Source organism: Struthio camelus, chromosome 26 (genome assembly GCF_040807025.1).
Source record: "Struthio camelus isolate bStrCam1 chromosome 26, bStrCam1.hap1, whole genome shotgun sequence".
Taxonomy (NCBI): Eukaryota; Metazoa; Chordata; class Aves; order Struthioniformes; family Struthionidae; genus Struthio; species Struthio camelus.
Window position 1 is genome coordinate 4,866,492 of NC_090967.1, and position 13,436 is coordinate 4,879,927.

The 13,436-nt window shown below is 44.9% G+C and overlaps 1 protein-coding gene across 13 annotated transcripts in view; it reads right to left on the minus strand.

The window, feature by feature from the left end:
- PTPRS (protein tyrosine phosphatase receptor type S) overlaps positions 1-13,436 on the minus strand; it is a 151,081-nt gene that overhangs the window by 52,751 nt on the left and 84,894 nt on the right. For 7 of the 13 annotated variants that reach the window (XM_068919545.1, XM_068919539.1, XM_068919543.1 and 4 more), the window contains exons 6-7: positions 9,573-9,683; positions 7,187-7,198 (exon numbers count right to left, since the gene is read on the minus strand). In XM_068919545.1, coding sequence (XP_068775646.1) covers positions 7,187-7,198; positions 9,573-9,683 — 123 coding nt within the window. The remainder of the gene's footprint in view (positions 1-7,186; positions 7,199-9,572; positions 9,684-13,436) is intronic. The other 6 variants (XM_068919540.1, XM_068919542.1, XM_068919537.1 and 3 more) reach the window with 1 other exon arrangement.

A 13,436-nucleotide genomic window follows, 5' to 3' on the forward strand; every position in this document is an offset into this window, starting at 1 on the left:
TTCCAGAAACAGCCTTGTCTTTCCACTATATTCCTAACCCAGCAATCTCACAAGCTACACACACTGGCATTATTTATTATCCTTGATGCATAGATGAGAAAACAAAACTCTTCAGATCGGTGCTACACTCAAGCTCAATGAGCAACCCGCTCACTGGGGAGGGCAGTCCCTTCCTTTCGGCAACAGAGATCGCAGAGTTTCCTTCCGCGTACGTGTAATGCTGTACCTCAGAACGGTCTGCGGGCCGCCCATTTCACGAGGAAGCACCAGGGCAGAAAAAATGGATCTAACTTCCCCTTACACAAGCCTACGCTCTAGGCAATCTCACTGAACTCAAGGTAGAACTGAGCCAAACAGTTTCCTACAGAAAAACTGGTCTTAAATCCATGACTACTATATGAAACTGCCATCCTTGCAACTGGATTTTGAGAGCTAGGTATTTGCTGACTTCAGGGCAGACTGTAGCATGGCCTATTCTAAGACTAGATTTGCTATTTCATGCTGCTTTTACAACCTTACAAGAGCTGCAAAGCAGGTTTCTAACCTTGAGACAACAGCAGATGGGCCCCCAGGTTTCCAAAGGCAGACTCTCCCCCTGTGCAGAATTCAGATTAAAAACATCCCAAATGACCACACAATGCAAAGACTGCAACATTCACCAACACCTCCACGTGCTTCTTTCTCACTTCAGATGCTGAGGGTCTACTTACACCAAACCATCCAAGAAGCACCTTCCTTGAGTTTCGGGATGTTTGGTTTACATGATAGCTTGGTCCAGATTTTTCAGACCTGTTGTGTGAAGCCAACCTTGCATGCACACATATGTACATGCTCTCACCCTCCCATACGTGCATACAGGCAGGCACACAAAGACACACATTTTCAACTGCCAAAAAACTCTCATGAGCTTTTTTCAAACAAGGATACAGCTTGTTACTAATAGAACCAGAATTTGGAACGGTAACCACACGTTTGTGATGTGAATTGCTTCAATGCAGAGAAGCCATTTCTTAGGCACAGAAAGATTTCTTAAGTGCAGTTTGTTGTGAGTCGCCGTTACATTGTTTGTTGGATAAGTATTCTGCACAGGCAAATCCGTGCCCCAAATTCTGCTTAACGTAACATTCATTAGAAACTGAGCGGATCCATAATATTTCATACCCTTGTAAAGCCAATTGGTTTTGTTGCTGCTCGTGGATGCGGAGAGATTTACCCGGTCTGTGTTCTGTGAGGGGCATTTGCAGTGAGTATTCTTTCCAAGGGAAAGGTGCCAATCAACATCCCTACGGTTCCCCACCACCACCACTCTGTCAGAAAGAGAGCTGGGGTCCACAAAGTACAAAATGTTTTTGAAAGGGACAGATTTACAGACCTGATCGGAAGAGACACTGGAAGATCCAGGGTTGACTTTTGCAACACCAGAATCCATTCTTAAAATGTGTTCCCAGGACGCTGCTAGTGAGAGAAATCTGAGGACCAACCAACCAGTTTGCGCTGAGGAAACCCACCGGTTCCACTTTTTAAGCCCTTTCCAGATTAGCTCAGGGAGAAAGATGTTGGAGAAGGGAGGTGGGGAAAGGAGAACGTACTAGACAAAAACCCGTCACTTCAAACCCCGATTCACATTAAACCAACTAAAAGAGAAACTTATTTTATATCATAAAGAAGAAATCAATTGAAAAAGGAAAGAAAAGAAAGTGAAGTGACTGGTTGAAAGCACCAAACAAAACCAAATGGTATTAAAACATTTTGACACTCAGCAAGCTGCTGCTCCAAATGAGGTGAGAAGGCGGACATTATTGGCCATTTTGGTGAGACAGGAGTCATTCCGTCTTGCTCCAAAATGAGGAGGGGGTAGGGGAAAGGGTGCCAAAATAATGTGCAGCCTCTACATTATTAGTGAAGCTTAGATTACACCTGTCCTCCCCTCCCAAAAGCTGGTCGGTCCCTGCCCCTGTTCTGTTCGTGCAGCCGCCTCTGCCTTCTCCCTCTCCCATTCCAATTGCAAGTTCATTCCGCTGGGGCGAGACGCTGTTCGGGTTTGGATTTCCGACCTCCGTCCCTCCAGAGGACGAGATATTTCCCTCCTTGTGGCCATCTCCTTCCTAATTTCCTTCACAGTAAATAAAAATAAATAAGTAAATAGATAGATAAATAAAGAATGAGACCAAGGCTTGGATTTGGTCTGGAGGAAATCCATTACCTTCCCAATCATTACTTTGCCACTTAAATAAACACATTAGTTGAGTGACAGGCTGGCTGAACATCTCTGGTCTTTGGTAATTTTTTTTCTGTTGCTTTTCACAGGATTGTACGTAACATAATCAAAACCCAATTGTTTTCCAAGCAGCTCTGTAACATTAAACACAGGCTTTGCTTTTTATTTTTGATATTTTAATTTGACAAGGTGTAATCTAATTTTTTCCCCTAAAACAAAGAGAACAGCGATGCAAAAGGTGTAAGAGACACAGGCAGGCAGAGATTTCGAGATCAATACAGCACAGTGTTCCTGCAAAGTGCCCTCTATAGAGAGATATACATAGATATACATAGATATACAGTTTTGATTTTGGGTTTTTTTTTTGGGGGGGGTGGCTTTTTGTATTCATTTCCATTTCCTGATACCCTTGAGAAATCCTTCTGCAGAAACACAGCAAAGTTTTGTTTGCTTTGTTTGTTTTAGAACTAGAATTTCAGAGCTGAGGACACCCCAAACAGGGACCGGGCGCTCCCCGACCTACGGCAGTGCTAACGCAACACTTAGGACTTGTCACAGAACTCTCTCGCCCAAAACTCCAGTGCCTGGAAAATGGCTTTACAGGGGATGCTGTATGAACTAGCGGTGGTTCTGCCTCCCTTCTTTTCCCTTAAAGAATTTATCAAGACTATTCTAAAAGGTATTAAAATTCCTAGGATTTCAAAATATCAACACTTTTTTTTGTCCTTGTGGCTATTTTTTAAATCTACAAAGTAACTGAAACTATTTCTTTCTGACCTCTAAAAGGTATTGGAAGTGCTACAGTTTAGCAACACAACACCCTTCCGCTTGCCTATTAAGGGACAGGCTGAGCAACCAACAGCTCCGGTTTAATAGTCAAATTACACATAACCCAAATTTAACCCAGGAGAAGACTATGGGCTAATTTTTTTTTTACTAAACTAGTCACATTTTAATATATTTTGAAGCTGTATTTGCTGAGGTCTTGGGCCCACCACTTCTGGATTTTCTGTGATTTTTATTTTTATGGATTTGAACAAGTTTTACTATTACATGTTTATCCCTAGCCTGCATCCAACTCACTGAGCTGAGGTTTTCTGGAAAGCCTTGAAAAATATTTGCAATGTTCTCAGCAGGAGCTCGGTTGCAGATCCCAGCTCTGGGTAAAGAGGCACTGTGCTTGACTCCAGCAGGAGCAGGGGCAAGGCCTGAGCAGGCACAGGGAGTGCACTGTGTTGTTTTAAACACCTGCTGAACCATTTTTAATTCCCTGTGCTCGGAAAGAGCACAGCAACAAGAAGCTTGAGCAGAGGGAAAAAGAATTCCCCCTACAGCACCACAACTGCTGCCTTTTGTAACTCCTGACAGGTGCCACTGTGTGAAATGGGGCAAAACTTCTATTCTCGCAAATTCAACTTAAGACAATTTGTCCTATAACAACCGCAGCAGCTCTGCAACTCAGAGGCTGCTAAAGCACAGCCCACACAGCTCTGCGGTGCATTGTTCATGCTCTCTTTCCTTTTGCAATATGGAAGAGGAGCATGCAGAGACGCTCAGTCCTTACAAATAGTGCTCTATCTTGAGCCAAGCAGCTGACTTATTTGGATCAAAACAGAGCAACAGAGGTGGGAGTCTGCAGCCTTCAAAATTAAAAGGAGAGCTACGAGCTGTTCCATTTCAAGGGGGAAAAATGGCTGTAGCCGTAGATCCTGGGCAAGCAGACATCTGCCCTCTCTGGGGCGAAGCCTGGACCCTGCATGTGTTGACTCGCCGATGCTTGGAGAAAAATGACTGTCCAGCATGAGTGATTCAACCTGCTTTTATCCACCAAAGTGGAGGCAGCATCTCAGCCCTTTTAAGCAAGATTCAAAACCTGTTAAAGAGGCCAAAGAAGATTCCCCTCTGTCCTACTTGAGCTGAAAGGAGGCCCTTAAGCTCTCTGCATGGAGGCCATGCACCAGACATTAGTGTCTTGATTAGCTGTCAGAAGGGCTAGGCTCTCAAAACAACTTCCCCTGTAAAAAACAAGTCACTGCCAATGTGTAAGGAGAGAGATAACCTCTCGAACACCATCAGCGGGAAGGACATTTGTTGATTCACAGGACTTCGAATCGGTCCTTGACTGCGATCGCTAAGGGCCAGAAGTGTGACTGTATTTGTGTCCTAGGGATATACAGAAGCAGCCAATGAGATTTTTGAAAGCCAGACGCGTTGTACAGCTCCCAAAAAATCAGCATCCCCATCTTCAGATGTGCTGATTTACCTGCTAGAACTGCATCTTTCTTTTCATTGACTACAGACAAAACCTGGACAATTGGCTTAGATTAGAAACTTTTGTACTGCTAAAGGTTGGTGGCAGAATTCATCTTGCCGACTCCTGAACTGCTTTTGTAGGTCTCCACAAAGATGCTTCTGCATTTTGACCTTGGAAATTCCCTGTGAGCAGACTCTTTGCTATTTTGGACCACGGCATGATCTGATCTGTAATAACATGCAATAGAAACGTTTAGCCAATGACTTCAAGACCATGCCCACAACTTCTCTCAAACCAGAAGAGCTCTTTTAGACGGATATCAAGTCTCTATTTCCTCATCCAGTGTCATTCCAGCTTATGAGGACTACATCCAATTTAGCTTTAGTTTATTGTTGTTGATATTATTACTGTTTTTATTGGCTTTTAAGGAGGAATTTAATCCTAAGACCTTCTCAGATCACAAGAAATACTAGCAGCAGCAGTGCAGTTTGGACACGTTAGAAACATTTTATAAACGATAAAATAAACAAATAAAAAAATAAATGGTGTATAAATCCCTTTTTAATTGCACCTAAATTCTGAAACTCCTATTCAGGAAGGAAAATCCTGTAATTAGTAGTGATTATCACCTTTTAGTCCTAGGCAGGAGGGAGGTAGGATGGGAACACCTCATTTCAAACACTATTCCTTCTCTCTTGCTCTTTTTAAATAGAACAAGGCTTCTTTCTTTCTTTCCTTCTTTTTCTTTAAATAGACCCTTGGGGGTGGGGGCTGTGTTTTGGCTATTTTTGACATCAGTCGAAGTTAGAAGAGCCAAAGCTGGCCACTTCAGAAAGACATTATCAACAGCGCAGCATTTTGGAGTGGTACCCTTGTATCTAAGGGGAGAGGGGGAGAGATTTGAAGGAGGGGGAGAATACCAGTACTGAGGGTCCAAGCACTGAAATCTCAGCATTTTAAGAAAAAGAGAAAGACAGACAGAGAGAAAGAGAGAGAGAGAGAGAGAGAGAAAGAGAGAGACAGATACTGTGTCAATACTGCACTGGATTTCTCAAAAATCACACAGCTTTAATACCTGTACACTAGGAAAGCCACTCCTTTGGCAGATCATTGAGTAGTGAGGCCTGATGGGCAGAGGGAAGACATAAACAAGGGAAGGAAGGGCATTCAACTCTGCAAAGGGCAAAAGCACCAAGCACCATTGGTATAACTAACACACTGCAAAAAACCCACCTGTTTACTATCCCATGTGGCTGGCTCGCTCAGGGCGCGCACATGGGATGCAACAGAAGCTTGATGGGGATAAACAGGGGGATGAGGAGAGGGAAAAGAGGCATTTTCAGCTACAGAAGGTAACTTGTCAGGTTTCTTGTTGCTGTTTACAATAAAGAGGCAGCTGCCAGATGTGTCGCAGCAGTCTCTTTTGCATCTACTGCTGCTGCATTTCCTGTCACACTCCTTAAGAAAGGAGGGCTCTACCTGCTCGGGAACCAATATTTTGGGGATAACCATGCAGGCTGTTTTTCCAGGTGCCTGCACCCAGGCAATAACGGTTAAACGACAGGAGAGAAAGAGGGTAAACGGGGCGAGGTAGAGCCATGTTCCCTTCTGCAAATTACGGGTGGCCAGCTGCCCTGCGCTTCTGCTATTGCAGGGACAAGGCATTCAGCCTCCTGCAGGGGAATTAGCCAGTTCTGCCGAGGAGACAACACTGCCGGACACCAGGGCTCTGCACGCTCATGTGGGTGCTAAAGGAAAGACGACTGTATTTAGCTCAGTAACACAGGAGGAAGCTTTTTGTCTTTCCACACCCTGAGCTGCAAGCAGATTAGCTCCCATATGCGGGGTCTTAGGTACTGCTGGAGGGAAAGGGCCAGGCACCAGTGAGCAAGTTTGGCATCTCTTGGGAAGCCCCTCGGAGCAGGGATTAGGGTTTTTCTTTGTGTGCAGGCTGTGGAACAAGAGCCACACCTCCAAGGAACGGAGAAGTAATAACAGGACCCAGGGTCTGCTCTCACTCTCGTAATGACACCCTGGCTTCTTACCATCTTTTCCGCTTCCCAGATCCCTCCCGCCCCCCAGCACAAAGGCACATCCCAAATAGCAGGGCTTCCACGGACAGGCGTTAGAGCTGTGTGACTCCTTTCCTCCTGGAGGGGTTGAGGAGTTCAGTTACCACCGGGGGGGGGGGTTGGGGGGGGGCAGGAACACTGGCTTCTCACAATGCGTTTGGGATAAACTACAGCACAGCATAACCAATCAAAACCAAAAGAGGAAATCAAGAGAAAGCAAAAAACCCAACGGAACAAAAAATTGTAAAAGTAAGAGTAAATCCACTTCAAATCAACCAGAATCGTAAAAGGAAAAAAAAAACTATACATATTTATATATCGAAAAAATAATTCATAATTAATTTAAAAAGTGGCATGCAAAGAAGATTGTTACATTCTCCTATCATGCATCAGGCCCAATGTCCAAACGGCAAGGTAACCATGACGACAAAAAAGTGCAAGAACTCAGCAACATTACCAAAGGATGCATAGAGAGGCCCACAATGCAACTCAACTCATCTCTGCGAGACCCGGGAACGGGCGGGTCTCGCTCATCTTAAAGATTTCTTGCTTTTTCTCGTTTTTATTTTTTTTATTTTTTTTTTCTCTTAAGAATGTAAAAATGTGGGTAAAGAAAGTAAAAAAGAAAAAAACCACACCAACCTTCTCGTAGCTCTGAGGGATGTTAAGGGGGTTTGATGCGGAACACAATGACATGAGGAGAAGAGAAAAATAGGGGAAACACAGAGAGAGTAAAAAAAGGCCTTCTCAAGGCTGTCAGCTGCAAATTGATTGTTTTTTTTCTCTTAATCAAAATAAAAAGAAAGGAAAAAAAGAAAAGAAGATAGTAACGACCCTTTTTCCTGCCTTCCTAACTTTCCCCCTCCCATCCAGCTAGGTACCTTTTGTTTAAGAACAACCAAGCTCTGTAAAGAGGTCACACTGTGAGCAATCCAAATTCAGAATCAGCACCCGTGAGAGGTGCCAACCCTAGTAAGGAATTGCCACTTCTTTAAGTTCATCTGCTCTTTAGAGAAGGGGGAGCGGAAACTGCACCAGGCAGAGAAGACCTGGAACAAAGGAGACCCCAAATCGGAAACCGCTCCCCCGGCCCGAGCTCCCGCCAGCCCCCGCACCCAGCCCTGCTTGTGCTATCTCCACAATGGGACCGAATAAGGAAAAAGAAATAATCAGAAGAAGAAAAGAAAAACCAAACAAAACCAAAACATTTCCTTGCAATGTTAAAACTTACAACTCCTATCCCAGGTGTTCTATAGAGACAAGCATGTTATGGGAGAAACAAGTCAATTGGAAACACAAGAGTGTTCAAGACTCTTTAAAAACAAAAAAAGGGAAGAAAAATGTGCATGAACTTTCCCGCCCACCAAAGCAAATCCATTTCAGAAATTGTTACCTTTTCACGATATTAACACACAAGAAACAAGGAATTAAACAGCATGAAAAACACCCAAACCACAGGCCGAGCTTGCTTACACGGTGTTTTCTGCACTCTCTCGGCCGGCTAATGCTGGCTTTGTTTATCAGGCAGGCCTCAAGTACGCACAGGCTAACTTTGGATAGAAAGAGGGCTATCCACCTGGAGCCAAGTCTCATCCAGGTGTGGAGACAAGCAACTCGGTGGTTACAGCCTTTGTCTCCTGGGTAGTTTCCGAGTGGCCAGAAAGGTAGAGGAAATCTTTAAATAAAAGTATAATGAAAAATCCCCGTTTTCCTATTTCTTTTTCTGTTTCTTTTTTTTTTAAAGAACCCAAAACATTTCAGCTAAGCTGTCTGCAAAGGATTTAGCCCTGAATTAGTGGTATCAGATCCAGATTTGCGTTCCCAAAATAAGAATTTCGGGGCCCAGGCGAAAGGGCAAATTTCAAACGCAATTTTCCAGCTGGCCACAAAAGGCTATTTAAAAATTTAGCTTGGAAACATTAAATTATTAAAAGCCTTCTCTCCATGTGCATGTGATTTAGTGAGCGTGAGACACGAGAGAGAGAGAAAGAGAGAGAGAAAGGAGCGCACACAGGAGCATGGCTCTGCATTTGACTGCAGAATTAACGTGAGTGTAGGTGGGAGGCGCTTCCTCTGTCGATGGGATGGAAATGGGAACAGCTTGCTGGGATGTAACTTTTCTTTTTCCTCCCAATGGTATTTTGCTTTTTTTAAAAAAGTGAGAAGGGCCAGCCCTGCTCTCTCATTACCAAAAGGGTTTTGCTGTGGAAAGATATTAAACCAAAGCTACACACAAAATATTACAAGTCAGAGAGAGAAAAATAAGATAACAAAGAAAGCAGAAAGGCTGTTGTCACATTGGGCATTAGAACATCAAGGGGGCATGAAGCAGAAGCCCGTCCCCCCGTCATTTGTTCCCCATGGTACTTGGGCAAAGGAGTTTGTCACTGACGGCAGAGATGGGTCCTGGCCATCTCCAGTTTTGAGCCTGTGCTGAAGGCCAGCACTCGCCCCAGAGGAACCAGTGACAAATTACTGCTGGCGAAGGGAAAGCCAGCTGACACACAGGGAAGAAGCGAGCATGCGGTCTCCTGTTTCAACACGGTGAGATCCAGGGGAGAGAGAGTTTGGTGGAGGGGGCTGAGAGGATCCTCCCCTCCTCTCACACCCACTCCAGTAAAACTGAAACCTTCCCACTGCCATCAAGCAGGGATCCTTTGGGAGAAAAGGGGATTATGGCCTCCTTGCAGCCAAAACTGTTCACTCCCCACTGGGCCCTGTAGGCTGATACTGGCAGGTTCTCGGGCACACTATTTTGGATCGCACTTGGCTTCCCTGGGGGTGACTCAGCCTCGTATTACTGCTCTGCAGCTCTGGCACGGAGGCTGGAGCCCCCAGCAGTGGGGAGGAAATGAGGGTGCACCAGGATCCCCCTGCAAGCTCAGCAGGCAACTGTAAGGATCCAACTGATAAATATCAGCGCTTCCCCTGCACTCCAGGAAGGGATCGAATCAAACCGCAGAGGACAAAGGAAGGCCACGGGGAGGGGGAGCTATTTGCCAGCTTTCTGAGCCGTTGCACTCCCTACCTCTCACGTAAAGGTTAGCAGGTGAAGAGTAGCGCACTCCTGCGCTGTTGCTGGCGACGCATTCATACTTTCCCTGGTCGGTCTCCTCGCTGCTTTCAATCTGCAGGCCACCTGGGAGGAAAGAAGAAGATCGCAACAAAGACATGATCATCGCCACTTCGTTTTATTTTTTAAGAGGGAGAAATAGCATTGATTTCTTGCTTTCTCTTCCCCCTGGGCACGTATTGGAATGCTGCCTGGGAGCTTTGGGCTTTCAGCTCTGGATGTACCGAGTCCTGCTGACATCACAGCTGGTGTCTCTGCTCGGTGTCATGGCTGGACACATACCTCAGTAGGGAGAGGGGATTTAATATCCCCCTCTAAACTAACTGTTACTCTGTACGCTGGATGATCAGTAAAAGTACCAAGTTTTGTGGCCTCCGCAATGCAGACACCGGAACTCATGGAAATAATGCTTCGATCATCCATGTTATTGGGATCCTCAGAAATCTATCGGCAGGGAGTTGACCATCCATTGCTCAGTTTGAAGCAGTGCCCACAAAGACGAAAGCGTTTGTCACCCACTGCCCCAGACCCCTGCAGCATTCTTAGCGCTGCCGGCTTTGTTTTGTGCCTCTCGCAGGAAGCCTACAGGAGATACGGGTCAGTGTGAAAAGCATGTTACCGCTAGTGAATGATTCCAGGGGGAAACTCCGTAAATGCTGCACCTGAATTTCTAAATTGCATATGTGGTTTATGCTGACTGAGCCAAAAGGATTAAGGTCTTTCTTAAACCTGTAAACTATTTTGGTCTACAAGAATATACCCAGAGCCCCTATGAGCAGACATACACAGATATGCAGCATGGATCTACACGGAAGAAAATTGCCCCTTTTACCTCAGAAGGCTTCATCCCTGTAAAACTTCAGTCAAAATACATACTATATAAATAATTCAACAGGTTATCAAATGTTTTATACATTATAAGTACATGATTATACTACAGACATGGACAGAGCTCATACGTGCTACAACTCTCAACTCCCAGCCCTGAAAAAAACTAAGAAAAGAACAGAAAAACCAAACAATTCCAGCTTAGTGTAACATTGATTAAATCTTAAGCAAGAGAAGTGCAAATGATATGTTTGTTGCAGATGTAGTCTCTTCAGGAAGGAAAACCAACGCACCCACATGAGGAAGACACGTTCCTCGGTGCGTGCACGGGTGAAAAAGGGTGGGTGTTGTGTGGGAAGACGTGAGGCTGTGAGAGAATTTACAAGAGGGAAGGGGTGTGAGAGTGTGACTCCCGCCAGGATCCACTGCATCTGGCAGCTCCCAGACACAGAGCGGACAGAATTAACCCCTGCCCCAAACCACCAAACCAAACCAAATTCTAATCAAAATAATCTCTGGGTATTTCAATACAACAGAAGGAGTCTGAAACCCAATGGACTGAAGCTTCACATTGAGACTTTGCAGCTGAGCAGTTTTCATACAGAATTAAAGCTCTAGCATGCTCTGTCATCTGAAAGCTCCACTTTGGTGGAGAGCTGTGTCAAGTGGGTTTTCCTAGAAGTTCTTGTTAATTTGGATGAATCTGTGGGTTGGTTCAAAGAGCTCCAAACAGAGGCTTTATTTGGCTCATGAACATTGCTTGCTTGCGTGAGGAACGCAAGGGGAGACGAAATCACATTCCAGAACAGGAACAAAACACTGAAAGTACAGGCAGGCAGGCAAAGCCAATCCTTGCCTACACTAGACAACTAAGGACTCGCCCCTTTGTTCTTGACCACTGCAGCTTTGCTGGGGAATGCAATGGTGGAAATTTTACTGTAGGGAAGTCAGCGAGCTCTCAGCACTTGTCATGAGCCAATACAGATGATGTGTGACAAAAATACCTCACCCACAGCACCTCCTATTGCTTCTACCAGCAGAGAATTATGAACTTTTAAATTTGTGAGTGCAGATAAAGCCAAAGCTCGGTGTTCTGAGGGGCACGCACCCAATTCCTGCTGACTTTCAATGACAGCTCAAGGTCTAACATCCTCTTGGCTCCTTTAAAGAGACAGTACAGAAGCTACTTACCAAAGGTATCTTTCCCAGAAAAACCTAAGGGTAAGGGAGTGGAGAAGAAAGGGAAAGAGGGCTCTGAAGCCAAGCAAATGAGTACGTTGAGATGGTAAGTGCTGAAGATCTGACTGAGCAAAGGGCTGGAAACCTTTCACCACTATCAATGGCTTGGGAGCACTTTGTACCAATCAAGAGAAGGCCCTAAGTATTTACCAAGCTTTGACAGCATTTAATGCCCAAGATAAACTTCAGTCCTTCACAGTCCTGGAGAGATTAGTTCTTAAAATTCTGCCATAAATCTGAAGCAGCAGAGCCTGAGACGTTATCAGAATAACAGTATCGGTATTACCAAGTGCACCCAGCAAACAGAAACAGACATTATAACTGTATATAAAATAAAAGACAGGTATAATAAAGAAAAAAATATCCAGAGGTGAAGCAAGACAAGAAAACATAGCAACAACAGCAAGAATTTGGATTGCACACAGGTCAATGAAACAGGAACTGAGTGGAGAGAAGTGTTTGGAGAGTGGGTGAGTGAGTGAGTTGGGGGTGTCTTACCTCGGATCGGTGTACCTTCTGCAAAGAAAACAAAAAAAGAAGTGAAAAGAGTGTAAAACCCCAAACATCTGGACTGCCCGTGGGAAAAGGACCTGAGCCAAGGAAGACAGTTCCCAGTAGCAAACTTCCTGCACTACCTCATCTTAAATTACAGGGACAGACTGAAGAGGGTTTGGGTTACTCAAGGCACGGATGCCCTTTTCAAAGTAGTCCAATTCAGTTGGCAGTTTACAGAACCACTGTCGCACTTGGCTTGAAAGCTCTTGAGACTGGCTCCATTTTGTTGGTAAGAATGGAAAGAAAGTCTTCAAGCTCTCAGCTAACATTAATGTTTGCTTCTTGCAGAACATATGATAAGCCTGCATTTGTCTTCATCACCCCTGGGGAAAAGGGTTCGCATTATAACCACGTTACCCCAGACAGGGAAAGAGACATCTGAGTATCTTGCAACACATGAAGAGTTGCAGGTTCTGATCGTAGCTCTGCCAGAGACTTCCCAGCTCCAAACTTAAATTATTGACACAGATGTGTGTGGAATTTAATGCATGCCCTTATCAGGATCTTCAGTTATCCTCCAGTGGCTCCACATAGCACAGAGATTGAAGCCAGATGTTCTGCACAAAAGAAGGTCAAACTACTGCACAAGTGATACAGGCAAAGAGGGTACCTTGTGCAACTGCTCTGGAAGCCTCTCTAGCGCCAGCACAGGAGACGGTGTGCTTAGGGAGAGAAAAGCCCTGCTATGCTTGCCTGCTGACTGCATCTCTTGGGTTCTGTTTATTTAAACCCCCTCCAGTTGTCTCTAGTGCCTGAAATGAGCTTTCTGCCTAGGCAGGTCTCACAGAAGGAAGGAAGCGACTTTGTGGCTGGTGAACCATGCCACAGTCATGGATAAAAATCAATGTCCCCCCCATTTGACCTCCTGAGGCTACAATCATCTTCCTTTGAAAACATGGCAGGTCCTTTTGCTCACATTGGCGTTCAGACTTGTTACACAGCTTATTAAAGAAGGGTTTTTTGTTTGATTGGTTGTTTTTTACCCCAATCCTGAGAACAGGGCAGACTCCGCAAACACTCATTCCAAACTTTGCCGCTTACAAGGGAGAGATGCAAGTGCTCCTCTGCGATCATAACACTGTCATTCTGCAGCACCCTCCAACCAGGGCGGGCACAGTACATTATAAATATCAGCCTCACACTGGTGAGGTATAGCAGTATTATTACCTTCGCTTTACAGATGGGAAAACTGAGGTA